General features: G+C 32.6%; 2 protein-coding genes across 2 annotated transcripts in view; both read left to right on the plus strand.

The window, feature by feature from the left end:
* Positions 1–689: 689 nt before the first annotated feature.
* HELRODRAFT_105912 (hypothetical protein) lies at positions 690–5,068 on the plus strand. Its single transcript, XM_009017025.1, has 9 exons — positions 690–867; positions 1,134–1,290; positions 1,725–1,850; positions 2,239–2,334; positions 3,010–3,140; positions 3,434–3,541; positions 3,861–4,004; positions 4,484–4,631; positions 4,864–5,068. The coding sequence occupies exons 1-9, from the start codon at positions 742–744 to the stop codon at positions 4,893–4,895; spliced, it is 1,068 nt and encodes a 355-aa protein (XP_009015273.1). The 5' UTR covers positions 690–741; the 3' UTR covers positions 4,896–5,068.
* A 15,503-nt stretch (positions 5,069–20,571) lies between these two features.
* HELRODRAFT_159998 (hypothetical protein) overlaps positions 20,572–23,389 on the plus strand; it is a gene marked incomplete at both ends in the record, with an annotated part of 11,462 nt that continues 8,644 nt past the window's right edge. Inside the window, 3 exons of the mRNA XM_009017026.1 lie at positions 20,572–20,646; positions 21,427–21,589; positions 21,649–21,717. Coding sequence (XP_009015274.1) covers positions 20,572–20,646; positions 21,427–21,589; positions 21,649–21,717 — 307 coding nt within the window. The remainder of the gene's footprint in view (positions 20,647–21,426; positions 21,590–21,648; positions 21,718–23,389) is intronic.

A 23,389-nucleotide genomic window follows, 5' to 3' on the forward strand; every position in this document is an offset into this window, starting at 1 on the left:
TGACTTCAAAAAGCGAGCCATACTACGTCATATATCGTACCAAAAATCATATATTCATATATTTCTTGAGCTCTGCCTTAGACTCTGGTTTTCAACATAAAAATTTGAGTGATCAAATATTAGTATCAATAATTTATGATACATAAATAAGATACATTCATTTAACTTTAGTATTAATAACTTTAAATAAATATCTTAGTGAGATCATATTGACTCTGTATATGCTTACATACTTAGTGAAGCGAAGTAACAGTACTGATTTTGTCATATAAATCAATTGATTCATTGTTTTACTAAAAATATTAGATGTATATTATATACAATAAAAACGGTATACATCTTATATACTATATAAAAATACACCCATACTTGTATATATACACGAATTCATTGCAACTTAGTCATAATCGTGACAATGTTTAGCTGTTTTTCCTTAACTACATTGCTATTCATACATATTTTTAATTAAAGTATCAATAATTGATCAATCTTAATCATTTTCTATGCCATTTAATAAAAAATTTTGTCATATAAATAATTTCTACTAATTATAAAGTTATAAAGCGCTGCAGGTTTTTTGTCGTCTATCGTCCTTTTGGCTTTTTCGGTCCGAGACGGTATTTTTCGAAATTATTAACATAAATATTTTTTTTAGAGGCAGCTTTTTAAATATTAATCCAAATTTGCAAGTTCTTTAAATAAAATAATTAATAAATAATTAAATTAATAAGTTTTTTAAAGATGTCTACCATTGAAGTTTTCAATCGAGACGTGAAGACTTTCAAAGAGAGCGAGATTGATGATTTGCTGTCCAAATTGACCAAGGAGGAACTGGAAGAATTGCACCTGGAATTAGTTGATTCCGACGTCAGATAGCGCTTTTTATTTTTTCAAATTTACACATTTTAAGTGTATTTATTTATAATTAATCAAAAATATATTTTAAGTATGATTTTTATAGATTTTTTAATTTAATTTATAGTTTATTAATTATTTACTTATAAGTGTGTTGTTGTGTTGTATACTATAGTATAATAACTACACTCACTGAATATATATTATTTATATACATGGTATAGCCTAATTAATTAGTTATTTACTAGTTAAAAAATATGTATCCCAAAATTTTCTAGGACCCACACATACCCCCATCAGATAGATGTCGCTACAAAACAGACAAGGAGGCCAGTGGACCGTTTGACAGGCAGAAACTTCTGGAGTATTTGGAGACCAAAGCTGCTAAAGAGAAAGATTGGGCAGACGCAAAACCCTATGTTAAAGAAACCAGAGGTATTATAACTTTTAAAAAAAAATGTTTAATTTATTTTTTTAACTATTTATTTAGAGATATATCTCTATTATTGTATTGTATCCATTAAGTGATTTGATTTTTGATATAAATTTGTTTATTGTTTTTATAAAATTTAACATATATTTGTATGATTCTATTTTAAATAAATAAGTAGTGGTATGCTATTAACATTTTTAGGATATTTCTTTGTTAATTTTTACAATTTTTTAAACTTTTTGGTAACATTTATTCTCGAAATTGTTTATTCAAAATCATTTAATTCATCAGCCAGCTATATAAAAGACTAAAAAAAACCAACCATACTCAACAAATTAAACTTTTTTTAATTAAAATTTAATCAAAATGGTAAAAAGTTGCCATTATTTAATATAATTTTAATTAAATCATAATTTAAATTGAATAATTCATTAAGGGAAAGTATGGAAACCCAAAGAAGCAGATAAAGTGGTGATCAGGAAAGATCTAGACGATGTCGTCGAGACGGAATGGGACGAAGCCTTGAAGAGTGCAACTGAGGACGAGCTGGTTGATTTAGCTGGTTAGAAATATTTCTCCCGGTTTTAGACAGAGCTTTTCATTTTTGTTCAATTTAAACTTTTGTAACCATCGTACAGTATATCTATGTATGCCAATTGTAAATGCGTGTAAGCTATGTTTGTAACATATATGAATGAGAGTGGATAGATGATGTAGTTTACGTGTCATCGTCTTCTCTAGGTTTCATTGATTAAATTCTCAAGGTTTTTAGCTAAAAATTATTCATATTTTATTTCAATTTCACATAGAAAATAAGTAATTGACACATACATACACACACACACACACATTTATTGAAGATAAATAACTAATTATCTGTGAAAATAACTAAAAGTTACTGATTTGAATAGATAATCATTGAAATCTTTTATCCCAAATCCCATCGTCAGCTGTTTTGGGATTTCATGGATTGTTGAATCAGAATCAGTATCACCATGCATTTGTTTCCGGAAAGCAGGCAGCCGAAATCCCAGGAGGACTGCAGTGTATGTTTGTTTGTATGTGTGTGTGTGTGTGATTTTTAGGCGTGCCTGTTTGTGTGTGTGTGTGTGTGTGTGTGTGTGTGTATTGGTTTGTTTGTCTATTGTAATTGTCTTCAGCTTGTAATTTTTTTGAAAATCAAATTGGTATGCTCACTTGAATGCATAATTAAAATTTTTGTCTGTGTGTGCGTGTGTGTGCGCGTGCGTGCGTGTTTATATTACGCATGTGTAAGTGTTGTTTTATGTATGTATAAGTGTCGTTTTATTATTTTATAAGAAGTTCTTGATAACTTTTTAATTAATATTGGAAAGAAATTTTTATCTTTTTTTTCCGATAAGGCGTCTGATAACTTAATTATGGGTTTTATGTACACACATATTTGTTTGTTAGTTATATGTTGAAGTTCTGAAGTTGTTTCTCTATAATAAACATCCTATTTGATTAAACATTTTTTAATTCAGTTTTAATGAGAGCTGGGAAGAGCCGAGTTGAACTTTTAAAATTTTTTAGTGTACGAAAGTGTTGCTTGCGTGCGTGTGTGTGTGTGTGTGTGTGTGTATGTGTGTGTGTCTGTGTATTGATATGTATAGTGTATACTTTATAACATACAATTCTATATATATGGTGATGAAAATGATAATGGTTATGAAAATGATAATACTGCAACTATGGAACAGCAATAACAAAGTGTGAGCCCTGCAAGCAGTATGAAAATGAACCAGCCAATGACACTGATGTTGAATTGAGCTTGAGAAAGCTTATAGGTAATGATGCTACCCTCACTGAACTCAATCTTAACAATATTAAGGTTTGTATATATTGGAGTATTTTTAGGTGTGTTTATTTGTATCTTCGCTGTTTTGCATGTGTGCACGTTTGTTGTATTAGTGTATTTGGATGTGTGTTTTGTGCGTGTGTGTGTATTTGAATGTTTGTATGTATCTTCATTGAATATTTTATTATATTTATATTTGAGTATGGTTGGTCAGAAGTGCTACTACTGCTACTACTAATATTACGACTACTACTACTACTACTATAATTTTATTATTATCATCGTTATCATCATCACCATCATCGTTTTTGTTTACATTCAAACAGGAAATCCCCAACGAGCTATTATTAGATATTTTCAATTCCCTAAAAAGTAACACTGTACTGGAGAAGCTGCATCTGGCCAACATTGGACTCACTGACAAACCTGCAAAGGTTATGATGATGATGATGATGATGATGATGATGATGATGATGACGTGGTGGTGGTGGTGATGATGATGATGATGACGTGTTGGTGATGATGATGACGTGTTGGTGATGATGGTGATGATTGAGATGTTGATGATAATGTGGTAATGACTGTAAACAACATTACACAATATTGTAGATAGACCTTCCTATACTACCTATACTACTACTGCTACAACTACTACTACTACCACTACTACTACGACTTCTACTACTAGTACTACTACCACTACTACTACTACTTCTACTACTACTACTATCATCATCATCACTATTACGTTAGGTATTAGCAGAGGCCATTAGAGAAAACAGGAGATTGACCATGTTGAATGTGGAAAGTAACTTCCTTAGTGGCCAGACCATTGCTGACCTTGTAAGGTCGGTCAACTGTCATCAGACCATAGTTGACCTCAAAGTAGCCAACCAGGTCAGTGGGCTATAATTAATCCATCTATTGATTGATGGGTTTTGTTACATATACTTTATACATTTTTTTGCCAATTAGTTGATTGATTGGTCGATTTATTGATTGATTGATTGATTGGTCGATTGATTGATTGATTGATTGATTAGTTGATTGATTGGTCGATTGATTGATTAGTTGATTGATTGGTCGATTGATTGATTGGTTGATTGATTGATTGATTGATGAATTAATGATTTGGTCATGTAACGATTATGTAATTGAAGTCTGAATGGTTTAATTAATTTAATTTTAATTAGGTTATAATTCGTTCAGGTTACCGAAAAATATTCAAGTAGCTACTGATTGATAATTAGGTCAGGCTATCAAATAATAATCTGGTCAGATTATTGATTAATAATTAGGTCAGGTTATAATGAAATAAGTTTTCTGTCCATCTGATCTTTTATCTTCGGCGTTTTTTTTTCAACTCCTCCTACAAGAGACCTCAAGTTCTGGGAGTGAAGAGTGAGATGGAGATTGCGGAACTGGTGAAGAGGAACAAGACCCTCCTGAAGTTCAGCATCTTTCTCGAAGTCCCAGCCGCCAGGATCGAGATATCTAAGTCCCTGCAGGCTAATAATGATGCTTGTTAGTATTGCTACTGCTGCTGCTGTTGTTTTTGTTGTTGTTGGCGTTATTTCTAATTTATTTTCTATGCTATTCAGTTTTTTTCGTTCACTCAATGATTCAGTCATTCATTTAATTAAAGAAATTATTAGTTTTTATTAATTAATGATTAATTTTTTGATTAATTGATTCATTTTTTTTTATTTCAATTTAATTTTTTTTTATTTCAATTCAATTTTTTTTCAAAACACAGTGAGGCAGGTGAGAGTTGACAAGAAGATTTGAACATCTTACGCGCCATCATCGTCTGTCGAATTCAATTTATTGTAAATATGAATGATTGAGTAAGTGAATGAATGATTGATTGATCAATCAATCCATTGATCACATGTTTTGTTCAATCTATCATGCTGTCTTTTTTTCTATACGAATAATTTGTTTTTAAAATATAGATAGATAGATAGATAGATAGATAGATAGATAGATAGATAGATAGATAGATAGATAGATAGATATATATATATATATATATAGATATATATATAGATATATATATATATAGATATATATATAGATATATATATATAGATATATATATAGATATTTATATAGATATATATATATATATACATTTATTTTTTTAAATGCTACAGACGCGTCAATTGGACCTAGATTAATAGATACATTTAATAATATTTTAATTATATCATTTATTTAATTTTTATTTATTGTCATTGTTTAAATTAATTAAATAAATTAATTTAAATATATATATATTGTTTGTGAATTGTTCACTAGACTTAGTTCAATTTAATTGAATTCAAATGATTCCTAAATAGAGTCAGGCATCAATTTTTTTTTGTTATTACTATTATTAATTTTGTTTGTATTATCATTCTTGTTTTTATTATTATGATTCTTCTTTTTCATTATTTTTGTTATTTGTTTATTATTTTTTTGGGTCTTTCTCTTTATTGTTTTTCCCTCTATCACATTTTGTTGGAATGTAAGCAAACATTATTTTCAACACACACATACACACACAAAAATAAACATTCACACAGACAGACACGCATATATATATATATATATGTGTGTGTGTGTGTGTGTGTGTGTGTGTATGTTTTATAAATTGTATTGTGTGCTTTATAAATAGAAACTTTCAATTTCGGTAATAATTCGTTTGCTTTATATCTCTGTCACAAGAGTGATTTTGCCCTTTTTTTAAAATTAAAAGTAAAATGTATATTTGTGTTTGTTTGTATGATTGTTTGTTTGTATATTTGTTTGTTTGTTTGCGCGTCGTGTGCTTATTGTATGTGCTTCTTAATTTTACACTGAGATTATAACAAAAAATTTTTTATTTGGCTTTCATATTTACCCCTTAAAGAGCTTTTGATAAAAAGTTTTAGCATTTTTATCACCTACAAAGAGCCATGTAAGTTCATATTTTATTTAAAAGTAAATTTTGTGAAAGAACTCATCAAATATCCTAACAAGATAACTGGGTAGGTGATTGAGAAACTCGGAGAATTTTCGGAAATTGAACAAAACTGACGAACGAGACGGTGAAGGTATATAATAAAATATTCGCTGTTTGCATCGTGGGGTTAGGAAACCAATTAAACAATTTATATTAATTAATAAATTAGTCAATCAATTAATTAATTACAAAGACTTGGTAAGACAGATCGATAGAACATTTTTTTTTCAATTCATCGTTCAAACAAATGTATAAAAATGCACCCATGTTTTGTTTACATAGTCGTGATATCATTTAAATTTGGTGTTTTTGACATAATTCTTTTTTTTCAATCATTTATTTGGTAAAAAAGAAAATCACCAGATCTAAAAGAAAAATAACTTGTGCAGACCACCTTAATTGAAATGTAACTGAGTCAATGTCATAGCAAAAAAAAAAAAAATTTCTCAAGCATTATGAATGTAAATGCCTGCGTGTGTGTTGTCTTGGAGGGCGGCAAGACGATCTTAAAAAACGCCGATAGATTTGAAGTTGGTTGTTTTTTAGGCTGGCGTTCTATAGCCATAGTGCTTTGTTTCTCACGGAATGGTGATTCTTGCTTGAACAGTAGCCGGTCGAAGCAGCTATCGTTTATTAACTTACTTAAAAGCTCGTATTTGATCGTCAAACATGAACAGTTTCAAAGTGTCTACTCCAAGAAATCTCTAATTTGAGCATGTTTAGATTGATTTAGACTGAAGATTGATTAGATGGAATTTAGATTTATTTTATTGTGTAGGTTAATTTAAGATATTGTAGACTGCGCTTCTGAATAGGGAAAAATTAAAATGATACACCCAAAAATAGAGTTAAGGGATTGTTATTAATAATAATTGTCATTTTATCACACTCTTTCTTAGTTTAGCCTGTTTACTTAGTGTGGAATGTGGAATAACCTGTTTGATTTGCCGACTCTGAGAGAATACAGATAGGTCATATTGCTGGCGAGGTGTCTGGCAACCATCAGAAAGACGACGTGGTAAATCGCATTTTATTCTTTATTTTTGGGTATGTTTGGAGTTTTGCTGGGTGGGTTTTAAGAAGTTATAATGTAGGGTTGATAAGGGATGGAGTGAGTGAGGAGGGGGAGAATTATATATTTATCAAATATAAATTTAATCGTTTTTAATATTTGCTAATTTTTTCACCGCATTGCGAACAATAATAACGAATTTAAAAAACAAAAACAAAAAAGGGCAATAAAAAATGTTAGAAGATAAGTTTTCTGTGGTAGCCACAGGCTTCACAAGTCGTGTATGGCAACTTGGGTCGAGCGAATGGTCATCATTAAGTTTTACAGGACGAGCTTTTATGGTTTTTAGAATGAGGCGTTGGTATATGGTATAGTAATCAAATGCTAAATAAGTGGCCAAATGTAAATTCGCTATAATAACACGCACATATACATAAGCACATCCATACACATAAATACACACACTCACACACATACATACACACACATTCATACACACACGCATACACACACACACGCAATAATGTGTAACGTGAGAAAGCATGTAAAGAACTCTTTTAAAAGCATTTTAAAGGTTAAATGGGGTTCTTGTTAGCACCATGTGTGAATGTTATTCTTTTATTATTCCTTTATTTTTGTTATTATTATTATGTTGTTATTGTAGTTTTTTTGCATTTAAAAAACTTATCTGAGCAAGTCCAAGATCCACAATTTTTAGCTGTGTTTCTTGTGTGTATGTGTTTGTATTGTAGCTAAGTTAAAATAGTGTTTGTATGTATGTATGTGTTTGTTTGCCTGTATGTGTGTGTGTTTGTTTGTGTATATGTTGCATATTTGTACGTATATGTGGCTGTTCATATATAAGTATGTGTTCCTATGTATGTTTTATTCATACATTCATACATGCGTACATATACACACGTTAAGACACATACAGACACATGTACACACACACGCACACACATACACACACACGCACATACACAGCCTGCAATCTGTTATTATAAATATAGGATGTTTCCCGGCACGTGTGTTTCCTATGCCTCGACCCCATATTGATGGTGGTGGTGATGATGATGGTGATAATAATAATAAATGTGTGTGCTTGCGTGCGCGTGTGTGTGCGTGTGTTGGAACGCGGTTTTTGATTCGTTCATTTATCCAGGTTAATCTGCCAAGCCAATAATGAATATATGGACAGATGGATAATGGGATTATTGATCGAGTGAATGAATGGATGAAGGAATGAACAATAACAATAATCTACGTTGTTCATATTATTTTCAACATTTAAACTCAGCTATGCCTGGCTATTTAAAATATAAAACAACATCTGTTCTGTTTCATTTAGTAGTACTAACAGAGGTAGTAGTATCAATAAAAGTGTGTATGTACGTGTGTGTATGTACGTGTGTGTGCTTGTGTTTTTTTATACGTGTATGTGCGTGTATTTGTTTGTGCGTGTATATGTGTCTGTGTATGTATTTGCGTGTATGTGTGTTTATTTGCGTGTATGTGTGTGTATTTGCGTATGGTTGTTTATTTGTGTGTATGTGTGTGTATTTGCGTTTGTGTGTGTGTGCTTATACGTTTGTGTGTGTGTATGTACGAGTTTCTTTTTGTGTGCGTGTGTAATTGGGCGTGCGTGATTGTCACGTGATGTTTATAAAGAGGGTTTTCGTATGGACACGTTTTTACACTTACGATGTGATGTATTGATGAATGATCTCTTTTATTGCTGCTGTATGAACACACACGCAGACGCACACACACTCACACACACACATCTATATGTTTAATTGTAATATGATATATTAATAATAGTAGTTATTAATTTCATTCAAGTTTAAATTAAATTGAAAATTTTTTACCGAACTTATTGTGTGTTCAGTCACACGGGAATTTGGCAGGATTTTTGTACTGGCCGTCAAGTTGTTTTCTTCTTTTTCTTTAGTTCGAATTAGTTGTGCTTGATCAAGAAACCCACGTGCGCGCGCACACACACACACAGAAAGAGAGAGAGAGAGAGAGAGAGACATACACATACAGAGAGAGAGAGAGAGAGAGAGAGAGAGAGAGAGAGAGAGAGAGAGAGAGAGAGAGAGACATACACACACATACATCCTTGTTAAAAACAATAAACCAATTTTTAATTATACATACACACACATACATGCACACACGCACATACACACACACACAGACAAACATACACACACATACACACGTGAAATTTCATATAGTTAATTACATGGCAATTAGAACTGCGACTTTTAATTACGTGAATCAAAGCAATCGATTTGACCAATTTTAACTAGTTTTCAATCAGTTCAATTAAAATTAATTATTCAATTAAATTTTTGGAATGAGATAAAGATAGAAAATGAACAAACGAACGAACGAATGAACAAACGAATGAATGTTGATGAAAATAATGAAAAAACTAGCAAATAAACTAATGAACGAACAAACATACCAACAATTGATTACACATTTATATAAAGAGAGAAAAACAGAGAAAGGTAGAGTGAGAGAGAGGGAGAAAAAATAGAGGGATGGAGAGAGAGGGAAAACAAATTTTATAGATATTAAAGCATGATAGAGCAAAGAACATGAGATTTTTCATGTTATAAAATACACTTCATTTAAAAACCGAAAACGGTATGTTTATTCGTTCGTCCATTCATTCAATCATTCATTCGTTCATTAATGCATTAATTCATTCATTCGTTCGTTCATAATACACAATATTTATAATTAAACAATTATTTGTATGTGAAAATATGTACGTGTGTGTGTGTGTGTGCGTGTGCGTGTGTGTGTGTGTAGTGTGATGTGCATGTATGTTCAAGTATATGCATGCATGCAGGTATGTTCATGCACATACATATCTAAATAAATTGTGGATATTGAAGATATACATTCATTTGTGTTTGTATTAGTGATAAAAATGTACTTATTCATGCACTTGTGTATGATTGCGCGTGTACTTGTTTACACATTGGTAAGATAAGTCGAGATAAGATGGAGATGCTAGCAGCGTATTAAGAGAATCAAATGATGCGTTACTACAGCGGTTTGTTGCACATGGGTGATGAAGACGGTGGTGGTGATGTTTGTGATGATGGTGATGTTTGTGATGGTGAAGATGTACGTTGTGAGGATGTTGGTGATTATTCTGATATTCAATTTTTAAAAAAGTCTACAGTTTGTTTAATTTTTATTATTGAAAATGATTGAAAAAATTTTATTGATGAAAAAAATATTTCCATTTATTTAGCAATTCAAACGATCAAAAGCAATGAACAAACGAACGAACGAACGAACCATTGAACAAACAAATAAATGAACGAACGAACGAACAAATGAATAAACAAATATATGTACGGAGCATATAAATATTTATACTATAATCAATGAATTTTTGGCAATTTAGCCTAGCATGACCAATGTTTAACATTATCAGCTAATAATATCCTTGATCACCCAGTCGTTTCAAACATTTGAAATAGTTTGCATGTATGTATGCATGTTTGTATGTACGTATGTATGTATGTATGTATGTTTGTAAGTATGTATGTATGTATGTATATTTGTATATTTGTATGTATGTATGTATGTATGTATGTATGTATGTATGTATGTATGTATGTATGTATGTATGTATGTATGTATGTATGTATGTATGTATGTATGTATATATATATGTTTGTTTGTTTGTATGTATGTATGTTTGTGTGTTTGTATGTGTGTATGTATTTAAATCTTTTTCAGCCTATTTCTTTATCCATTTCTATTTTTTTTCTTTGTTTCTTTCTCCTCATCTCTATTTTTGTTTCTTTTTATATCTCTTTCTCTCTCTCACTTTATTTTATGTCTCTCTCTCTCTCTGTCTCTCTCTGTCTCTCTCTGTCTCTCTCTCTCTCTCTCTCTCTCTCTCTCTCTCTCTCTGTCTCTCTGATGCAACAACAGATGAATTAGTTTTCAACGCCCAGCTGATCAAAGATGAAAGAATCGTGTTATCAATTGCAATAACAAGAAGGCGATTGAAACAACAACAACAACAACAATGACATTAATAACATCAACCTCGGCAACAACTACAACAATAACATTAACTACCAAAAGACCAACAACAGCGATGACAACAACATCAACTGACTTCTACGGCAAAGTCATCTATACCACATTAAAGAACAAGTACTGCAACTGCTACCACCACCACCACCACCACCACCATCACTACTACTACTACTACTACTACTACTACTACTACTACTACTACTACTACTATGACTATTACTGTTACTACTACTACTACCACTACTACTACTACTACTACTATTACTGCTACTACCACCACTACTACTATTACTATTATTACTGCTACTACCACCACTACTACTACTACTACTACTACTACTACCACTACTGCTACTACTACTTACAGCAACAAAAAACAGCAACAACATCAATGAAAACCATCATCACTGTCTTATCATATCACAACAAAATAAATACGTCTGTGAGAGTGATTAAAACTCATTTAGTACTACATTACCACATGTTTAATACTTATTACTTCTTTTTCTGCTGCTACTGCTGCTACTGCTGCTACTGCTGCTACTGCTGCTATTGCTGCTACTACTGCTACTGCTGCTACTACTGCTACTGCTGCTACTACTGCTACTGCTGCTACTGCTACTAACTCTACTATTACTACAGAAACCAACGATCAAAGATAGAGATTAGATAAAAAGCAATAGTTATAGTATGATTTAATTGCATTAATAATAAAAGAATAATAACAATAATGATAATTACTAATATTAATAATAAAATACAATACTAATCTAATGACTTGTAATTACATTACCTAACGCCATTGTTTGGCAATCCTTAAGCGTTGTTTCATCTGCATACAAACATGCACACACATACCCACAATCAAACGGACATACATACAAACAAACATACAAACAAACAAACAAACATACAAACAAACATACAAATGCGACATATTTTCTCACAGCAATCCCAGACATCTGTTACCCTACTGATGCAGATGTTTGAAAAAGACAGATAAACATGCATCTAGACACACACATACACACACACATACACACAAACACATACAAACACATATACACACACGCATACATACATACATCCATGTTAGCAAACAAAAACATGACGAACCAGCACATTAATTGAACAAACACAACACACAAAAAACTTCATTTTAAAGTAAACACATGTGTCACGAAGTAAATATACACAACGGAACGTTAATAACACAAACGCGCGCACATACATACACAACACACACACACACACACACATGTTTGCCTGTTCGTCGCTCTCCTAAGAACCTTTCTATTGATTTTCAATAAATTTTTTAGATTGGATAAACTTGGCTAAGATTTAATTGTTTAATTCTATCCAACATTAGTGATGACGATGATGATGTAGAAAAGATGGTGATGATGATGATGGTGGTGATGATGGTGAAGATGATGATGTTGATGATGGTGTTGATTATGATGATGATGACGTAAATTATGAGGATAATTATGTAGAAGTATAATATAAGTCTGTGACGACGAAGACATGATGAAAGCAGAATCAATACCACCACCACCATCATCATCATCATCATCATCATCATTATCATCATCATCACTAATAACGACAACAACATCGTAATCATCATCAACAACAATAACGATATCATTATCATTATCAAAAACAAAAATAGCATCATCATCATCGTCGTCGTCATCTTCATCATCATCATAACTATCATTTGACTTTTAAAATTGATAATTTGAACTGACATTAGCTAGAGATTCTTAGAGGCGTCAATTGTTAGTCTGCCGGTTCTGCTGCATTATCATCATCATAATCATCATCGTTATTATTATTATTATTACTATTATTCATTTATCATGTCAAACATACAAACAGACAGACAGACAAACAAACAAACAAACAAACAAACAGACAAAAAGCAGATAAACAAACAGACAGACATACAGAAATCAGAAATGCACTTGAATTTATACATCTCAACATGTTACAAAATCAATGCGACTTTGTTCATGATATCAATCAATATTATTAATTATAATTGTATAAATGAATATATGTATGCATGTATGTATGTATGTATGTATGCATGTATGCATGTATGTATGTATGTATGTATGCATGCATGTATGTAATTATGTATGTATGTATATATATATATATATATATATATATATATATATATTATAGTGGTAGGCGTGGCCAATAAAGAAGGTTTCCTATATAAGGCAGATGTTTGCCAATTTTGGTTGAACAAAACGAATAAATGAAGTTATTATTATTAATATTATTGTTGTTGTTGTTGTTATTATTATCATTTATATAACTGAGATGTTTATCACTGCTGTTACAGTGTTTGTTTGAACTGTCTGCTAGATTAATAAGTGAGCGCTATATAAGTTGAGTGAGCAAGTATAACTGTTGAATGAATTAAATTTACTTAATTTGTGTGTGTGAATAACAGTTATATGGTTGAATTGGGAGGGAAGACTTCGATTTGATTGAGCGTTTTGATTGGTTGGTTGATCAACTGTTTTACGATAATTAACCATTAAAATTTATATCTAAATATAGAGAAAGAGAGAGAGAGAGAAAGAGATAATCTCTGAAAATATCAAATTTTTGTCAAAAAACATCTATCTTCTCGACCTCACCTGCAAAGGATTTAATTTAAAAATCAATTCGAAATCTGATGAATATGAAGTAGAAGAATTTAAGTAGCGAGATTTGAAGGTATGTTTGTATGTTCGTTTCGTTTTGCATGTTTGATGTTTGTATGTTCTGTTTCATTTCGTTTTGTATAATTTATTAATTGTTGTAGTATTTATTTATAAGTTAATATTTTTAAACTAATATACATTTGTTAATTTATTTATTTAATAACTTTTTTTTGTTTGTGTTGTGTGTATGTGTGAAGGAAGAGAGTGAGAGAGAGAAAGAGAGAGAGAGAGAGAAAGAGAGAGGGAAGGAGAGAGTGAGTGATAGGTTACGTAAAATCGCGCAACAATTAAATAACTTCATTGACAGCAACACCTTTACGAATACACACACACACAAACAAACACAAACACATACACAAACACACTCACATACGTACAAATACAAAAAATTCGCAGTCACTATGAAAAAAACACTTACACAAATACAAATACCAAGAGATGTACACATTGAAATAACCCGAATTTTGGTACCTGCCAAATGATTTCTAATGTACGTACACAGCGTGTGTTGGAAGATTAAGATTGATATCTCTTGCTAGTTGTTACAATACGTGTTTGGCACTGGCTGAATGCACACGCTTTTTACTTGTTCGTTCTTTCGTTCGTGGATGAATGAGTGTGTGTATGTGTGCGTGTGTGTGTCGGTCTGTATGTGTGTGTGTGTGTGTACGTGTGTGTGTGTGTGTTAATCTGCGTGTGTGTGCGTGCGTGTGTGAATTCATAGGAGTCAAATCGTTCTGATCGTCATAATTTTAATCCCTCCTTAATTATTATTATGTGTGGCAGGCAGATCATACTTAGAATGAGAAAAAGAGAAGAGAGATAGAAAGAAAAAAGGAAGGAAATAATAAAAGAGAGAGAGGGAGAGAGAGAAAAAAAGAGAGAGAGTTAAAAAGTGTCGTCAAGTTGAGAAGAGAGAGAAAGGGAGATAGAAAGAGAGAGAGAGAGAGAGAGAAAGAGAGAAAAAGAGAGAGTTAATAGGTGTCGTCAAGTCGAGAAGTCGGAGTGACAGACATCTAGTGATTTGTCGTTGGTATCGTGAGAATGCCATATTATGCTCATTACCATCGCCCGTTCGTACCGTCGCTGTAGTAATTATAGTAATAATAATACTAATTATAATAACATATTATTATTATTATTATTAATATCATAATATTGTTTTTATTATTATTATTCTGAATGTAAACGTATTAATAGTAAAGTAGCAGTAGTTGTGGTAGTAGTTGTAGTAGTAATAGTATAAATAATAGTAGTAGTAGTAGTTGTTGTTGTTGTAGTTACAGTAGTAGTAGTATTAATAATAGTAGTTGTAGTAGTAGTTATTGTTGTAGTAGTAGTTGTAGTTGTAGTAATAGTAGTAGTAGTTGTTGTAGTAGTAGCAGTAGTAGTAATAGTATTAGTAGTAGTTGTAGTAGTAGTTGTTGTTGTTGATGTTGTAGTAATTGTAGCAAATCCAATACTGCGGGTAATAATTCGTGTCGATGTAGTAAAATTTTTTGCATGACTGAGCAGATTTTTGACTGCTTTGTTGGAAAATTCATTTCAATTGAAGGAATGAAACGGAGTTTAGAACGATTTGAAAAATGTTAATCACCGAGTGTGAGTGCATGTGTGTGGGCGTGTACGTATCTATGTATGTATGTGTGTGTCTCTCTCTGTGTGTGTGTGTGTGTGTGTAGTAGTAGTAGCTGTAGTTGTTTATATATCAAGGCATGGTTGTCTGTGTGTATGTATGTGAGTGTGCGTGCGTGTCTGTTATAGATACAAATATCTATGTATATTTGTTTTGTATGTGTGTGTTTGTATAAAAATGTGTGTGTGTGTGTGCCTGTTATAGATACAAATGTCTATGTATTTTTGTTTTTGTATGTGTGTGTTTGTATAAAAATGTCTGTATGTGGTATTTGTATAAATATCAATGTATGTGTGTGTAGTTTTTCTAACATTTTTTTCCTCAGAACGATTTCCTTATAAAAAGTTCATTCATATTGTATTTGTGGCTGCCATCATCATCGTCGTCATCATCATCATCATCATCATCATCATCATCATCATCACCACCACCATTTTCAGAAGCACTCAAGCATTCATGTGATCTTGCATATAATTTGTCAGAAAATCCACACAAATCATTCGTAATCTGGGTTCTTATCTTATCGCTATCATCATCATCATCTTAATCATCATTATCATCATCATCATCTTAATCATCATCATCTTAATCATCACTATCATCATCATCATCTTAATCATCATTATCATCGTCATCATTGTCGTCATAATTATCAGCACTATCATCATCTTTATAATCACAAACTGTGGTAAAAAATAGTATAGAAGTTTGGCTGAATAAATTATTTAAAATAAATAAATAAATATATATATATATATATATATATATATATATTATTTAACAAAAATATAATTGTTATTGTTTTATTTTTTGTTATTATTATTTTTTGACATCAAGATGACGTCAAAAAAACGTCACACCTAATACGATATAATCGGATTTAACATCTGTCATTCATTTATTTTTTCGTTTCGTTCATTCATTCATTCATTCGTTCATTCATTCATTCATTAATTCATTCATTAATTCATTCATTCACTGATCAGTAATTAATTAGTATATCTCTTACCACGTAATATGCGATGTGCTTTAGATGAATGCAAAGATGGAAAGATGGATAAATAACCGGATGGATGGAATGATAGATGGATAGAAAAATGAATGACATGGTAGATGGATAGATGGAAAAATAATAAATTTTGATAAACAAAGGAATGAATAAAGTAGAAATAACAAACAAATCAATCAATTGTAGAAAATATTGATAAAGAAGGTCTTAGATGTTTCAATAAAGATAACCTACAAACTCCTCTCACACACACACACACACACACACACACACACACACACACACACACACGCACACGCAAACACAACACATCTGAATCCAACCATATAAACATAAATATAAACAAACGACATCACGTGACATGCGCGACTTCCGTTTTGAGAACCAAAGATCGTGTTTAACCATCTGTTGTCATGTTGATGAAGGCAGAACCAGAAAATTCAAAACCTGTGATACACACACACACACACACACACACATATATATATATATATATATATAAATATATATATATGCGCACACGTGTATTATAGTGTTTGGATATGTTGTGTTGCGTGCGTGAGTATGTGTGTGCGCTCGTGTGCGCGTGTGTGCGTGCGTGCGTATGATTACTTCCTGAAATCCTAAAATTTACCTTCTGCTGATCGTGCTGTGCGCCTTTGTCGGCTTGTTATCTATCGTTTGTTTATCTTCTTCGCCATCACAAGTATTCCTTTCTTCCTTCTTATCTTCCATCTTTTCATCATCGTCGTCGTCGTCATCATCACCATCTTCATCATCATCATCGTCGTCGTCATCATCATCACCATCGTCATCATCGTAGCGTTATCCATACCCCCATAAACAACAACAGAAACAACAACTCTAACAACAAACAGTGGCAAGTGATAGTGACAACAACGTTACGATAAGGTACCGATAACGTAATATCACTCACTCAGAGGTCTGAGGTGTTAATTTCTATGAAGTTTCTAACGTAATTCAACGCACGCTCATTCATTTGTTCATTCATTCATTCATTCATTCATTCATTCATTCATTCATTCATTTTTTCATTCATTCACTTATTCCCTTATTCCCTTATTCATTCATTTATTCATTCATTTATTCATTCATTTATTTATTTGTTCATTCATTAATTCATTTATTTATTCGTTCATTCATTCACCCATCCATTCATCCATTCGCTCATCCATTCATCATTAAATTTTACAGCCATTCATTCCTCTGAACTACGGAGTGTTAATTTCTGTGAACTTTTAAACGTCAAACTCACTTGTCTGGCGTTTGTTCTTAGCGTGACCCCGTTTTATTTGGGTCAGATTATATTGATGTTTTCGTTGATGTTCACGCACGTACATACATAAACACTTCCAGATACATACACACGCACACATACACACGTACATACATACACACGCACACATGCATGCTCACATACGTAATGTACACATGCAGTCAAACGTGCCTATGAACCCTGAGGGCATATTGACCTCCTGATGACCCTAGCTCCATCATTTTTTTTTAAAAATGAAATAAAGTAAACCTACCTTCTCTGGTTACTTACGTTCACCGACGCCACACTTTTGTTTATGGTCTGAATAATTTTTGAAATTTCATAGATGCAAAAACACACACACCCAAACACACACACATACACACACACACATACATATATATATATATATATATTATAAAAATACATATATGCATATCACATATTTTTTAACAAATATCAGAAGTCTATGAAAAATATCTATGAACAAACCTCAGCCCTTAAGACTTCTTCGAAAGCCAAGAAACGCTTGTATGTAAAATATCTGCAAAGCTTGAAGCTTTCAATATTGTATAGAAATTCATCCAACAAATTAGAACTAACTTTTAAAAAAGCATATTAAAGCATGATTAACAGCCAAGAAACATTGAAATTTTAATTGAGTTGACTAAGAGATATAACAAAAGTCAGGTTAGAAACGCATGTTTGACAGTTAATGCCTCAGATACGGACGATTAAAATATTCTTAACAAATATTAGCTGGTCGGGCTCGAAAAACTTTGCACCTCATCTCAATCATCCAAATAATTTTTTCAATTTATCTGGAATTGTTGTTGAATAAAAGATCATTTAATTTCAAGTATACATATATTATTTTAATCCATTTTATTCACATATCTGAATAGAAATCCATTCAGTGTTTTAATTTGATTCATACAGGCATACATGCGCACACACACGTGCAAGCAAACACACACACAAAGGACCACAAACACGTTCATACATAAACACACACACACACAAACATACAAAACATACGAACGTATAAATCAGACGAAATAAAACAAACATAGTAAGACATAACGCGTTATTAAATGCCAATAAAATGCTTATTTGAGGTTCATTTAATGGTGGCCAATATGAAAGGTAGGTCACGATAAGTTCACCTAGTTCAAACGAATCACAATTTATCACCTACGCATTTGTGTGTGTGTGTACGTGTGCATGTGTGTGTCTGTGTTTGTTTGTTTACGTACGTGTGCATTCTTTAATGTTTTTTGTTTATATGGATGTGTTTTGTATATTTTAACAAGATGTTCGTCTATTTTTTGATGTACTCATATCGGTGTTTATATTTGTTTGTGAGTAAAATTCGTCACGTACGTTTGTATGTGTGTATGTTTGTAGGTATCTACATATGTGTGCATGTTTGTATGTATGTATGTTCATATTTGTGCATGTTTGTATGTACGAGTGTAAGTTTTGTACGTTTTGTTTATTGGATGGACAGAGATGAATGAATTGATTACACGTATGCGATTTTTGGCTTATTAATTTTCGTTTCTATTCCTTTCAGATTTTATTAACCTAGTTACACACAAACCTACACACACAGACACACACACACACATTCACACTCACAAGAAGTCACAAGCATACAAACATTCACACACCTACACAAGCAGGCATCAAAACGCATTTACACACACACGTACACACGCACACGAGCAAGCACAAAAAACGCATCAGCCATCACAACCCCTCATCTTATGATCAGATTATAACAATTACCCGGACGTTCGGTGCACGTGTACTTAGCGATAGTTACACTTGTGCGGACCACTGTATTTTAATACATCTAATTAAAACTAAACCAGGCATTTACCGACAGTCGATACATACATACATACAAACATACATACATACAAAGACGTTTGACGGTTCAGTGTCACTCATCATGTTTTGGTTTTAACAAACAAAGATACATACATACATACATACGTACATACAAAGATACATACATACATATTTTCGATATAACAAAAGTATAGTTAGCCGGTAATGCGAAACGAGATATAACATCAAAAGGAATTAAGTTAGTTAGGCAGTTTGTATGTGTGTATGTACGTGTGTGTGTATGTGTATGTGTGTATGTATGTATGTATGGATGTGTGTATGTATGGATGTGTGTTCGTATGGATTTATGTATGTATGTATGTGTGTATGTATATGTGTTTGTGTGTAATGCCTGCTTAACGCAGCGCTGCACAATATAGCACAGCCTAATGTGATGAAGATCCACTTATAGCATATAAAAAGTGTATGTGTGTGTGAGTTTGTGTGTATGTGTGTGTGAGTTTGTGTGTGTGTTTGTGTGTGTGTGCGTGTGATGTTTCTTATTTTCAATTTATAGGTTGTGACTTTATCCATGTTACTCGAAATTGAACGTTAACAAGTAGTTGATACACCAATGAACGAACGAACAAAAACATTAAGAGGACAATTACACCACAGCAACACACGCGCACACACACACACACACACACACACATACACACACACTTTACTTCTGAATAAATTCACCACATAACAACATCTTGCATCTTTGATGTGGGCACCGTAATTATTATAAAGAACGATTTTTCGCCTCGATGACTTGCTGTATGTGTGTGTGTGTGCTTGTTTGTGTGTGTGTGTGTGTGTGTGTTTGTAGCTCGGTAGCTTACTGGCCAAATGATGGCTTGCAAGGCGTTCATAGTGCCTCACGCGGTGGAATCTTGCTCCCGTGACTTGAACATGCTGTGCGGTTTGGTGTGTGTTGTGTGTGTGTGTGTGTGTGTGTGTGTGTGTGTGTGTGTGTGTGTGTGTGTGTGTGTGTGTGTGTGTGTGTGTGTGGTTTCTGTCCGTTTTGTTTTTAGCCAAAATTTTTTGCACAATTTTTGATAAAATTTTATTTTGATATTATAGTTATTTAAATTGTTCAGTGAAACTGGAGTTAAATTTTATAATTTAATTGGGTTAATTTTATCACAATTATTACTAATAATAGATATTGTTGTTATAATCATCATTATCGTCAATTCAATTATCGTCATCGTCAGCATCATCATCGTCATCATTCATCATCATCGTCATCACTGTCATCATCATCATCGTCATTCTTAGCAACCAGATAGATTAGAAATGTTACCAATGGTGATTCGGAACGAAAGAAAAGTAGGAGGAGGAGGAGAAAACTTTGATGTTGCTGACGATGACAATGATGATGATTATCGAGATGAGGGTGATGATGATGATCGCGGTGCTCGTCCGAGCGTGACTGATTTAGTTACGAATTCCGAAATATCTCAACAACTCACTCGAGTTAATGGTCACCATCACCACCATCTCCCTCTTCGCCATCGTCATCATCTTCTTAACAATCATCATCATCATCTTCTTTTTCGCCATCGTCATCATCTTCTTAACAATCATCACCATCATTATTACGATGAATACTACTACTACGACGACCAACAACGTCATCAACAACAACAACAACGGCAGACTCATCATAATCGATATCATGACCAATTTAATAATAATAATCAGCAGCAGCAGCGACAGCAACGACAAAATCATCACCATCGTCTGAAACTCTCTCCCAATGGGAGTGGCTATGATAGCAGCCACAGTCGCGGTGTTCACATTAGAAACAAATTAAATTTTGACGACCATGACGATGTTGACGACAGCTATCAGTATCATGACCCAAGTCATCTTCAACATCATCATCATCACCAACATCAACATCATCATCAACAACAACAACAGCAACAACAGCAGCAACAAACTATTTGGCAACATTCTGCGTGCAAACAATTCGGTTTCCTAAGATCAGAGGTTCGTCTTTCAATAATAATAACGTTATTATTAATATTATTAATTACTATAATTATTAAATAATAATAATATTATTATTATTATTATTGCTTGTATTTATGAATTTTTGCGTGTATGTGTGTGTGTGTGTGTGTGTGGTGTGTACATACTTACATATTTGCACGATTCGATAAAATTTCCTGTTGACTGATTACGTAACGCACACACACACACTCTCTTTCTTTCTCTCTCTCTCTCTCTTTCTCTCTCTGAATTTTATCTCAATATCTATATTTGAATCTAGATCAAATTTTAACATGACGTTTAGGTATTCTCTCTTCCTCCTCTCTCTCTCGCTCTCTCTCTCTTTCTCTTTTTTCTCTGTTATATTATACCATCAGATGCAAAGCGCAATTAAGACATTTTATTTACACTTGCCTCACTTAACTCTTGCTCTCTTCTTACTCTCTTACTCTCTTCCTCTTTCTTTCACTCTCTTGTCTTTTTTTATCTCTTTCTCTCTCTCTCTCTCTCTTTCTCTCTCAACACAACTGAGTGACTGATTAAATGATTAATTGAGGGATAGATGGATCGACAAACAAACAGACAAAAAAAGAATGACTAACTTATGACGTGAAAGCCAAACCATGTGACGTAGGAATAATGATATGTAAACAACTTGTAATAAATGATATCGTATCATCGTTAGCTACCTTTTATAACATGATACCGTCGTTAACAACCTTTTATAACATGATACAGTATCATCTTTAGCAACTTTTAAATGTTTTTGTATCATCCTATACAACTTATAATACATTATATCCCCCCCTAGTTAATAACTTATATATAAATGGTATCATATCACTGTAAGCAACTTATAGCATGATATCTTATCATTGTCGAAACCTTTCAAGATCACCATTTTTAATCATTGCTATAATCATAAACGCGCTGCAATACATGTGGAATATATTGATACATTGCTGCTATCTTCATTATAACCATCATTATCAACACAACCGTCATTGTTATCATCATCGTCATCATCATCGTCATCATCATCGTCATCATCATCGTCATCATAAAATATATCACATTCATCACCGCCATAAGTAACTCACTAACATATGTTCTCTACTTGTTCAGCAAATCGTTAAACAAACATTCATCGTCAATATTTTAGGCAGCTGTTTTGCCATATCTGCATAGTAAAATTTATAACAATATTATTATTGTTATTGTTATTATTATTATTATCATTGCTACTACTGCTACTACTACTACTACTACTGCTGCTACTACTACTACTACTACTACTACTACTACTACTACTACTACTGCTACTTCTACTACTACTACTACTACTACTACTACTACTACTGCTACTTCTACTACTACTACTATTACTACTGCTACTAATGTTAACAATCTTTTCTGTTTCTTACTTCCAAAATGACAGAACTCAGCCTTACCTGGCGTGGCAGTGTTGAAACAATTTCCTATGACGTCATCGTTGTCGTCACCACCGAAATCATCATCATCATCATCATCCCTAGGATCATCATCATCATCGTCGCAACCATCGTCATCATCACTACCGTCATCATCACCGCCATTGCCGCTGAGGCGACCACAACAGCCACAACTACTACTACCACCACAACAGCCACAACTACTACTACCACCACAA

Source organism: Helobdella robusta (assembly GCF_000326865.2).
Source record: "Helobdella robusta unplaced genomic scaffold HELROscaffold_2, whole genome shotgun sequence".
In the NCBI taxonomy this organism is placed as follows: domain Eukaryota; kingdom Metazoa; phylum Annelida; class Clitellata; order Rhynchobdellida; family Glossiphoniidae; genus Helobdella; species Helobdella robusta.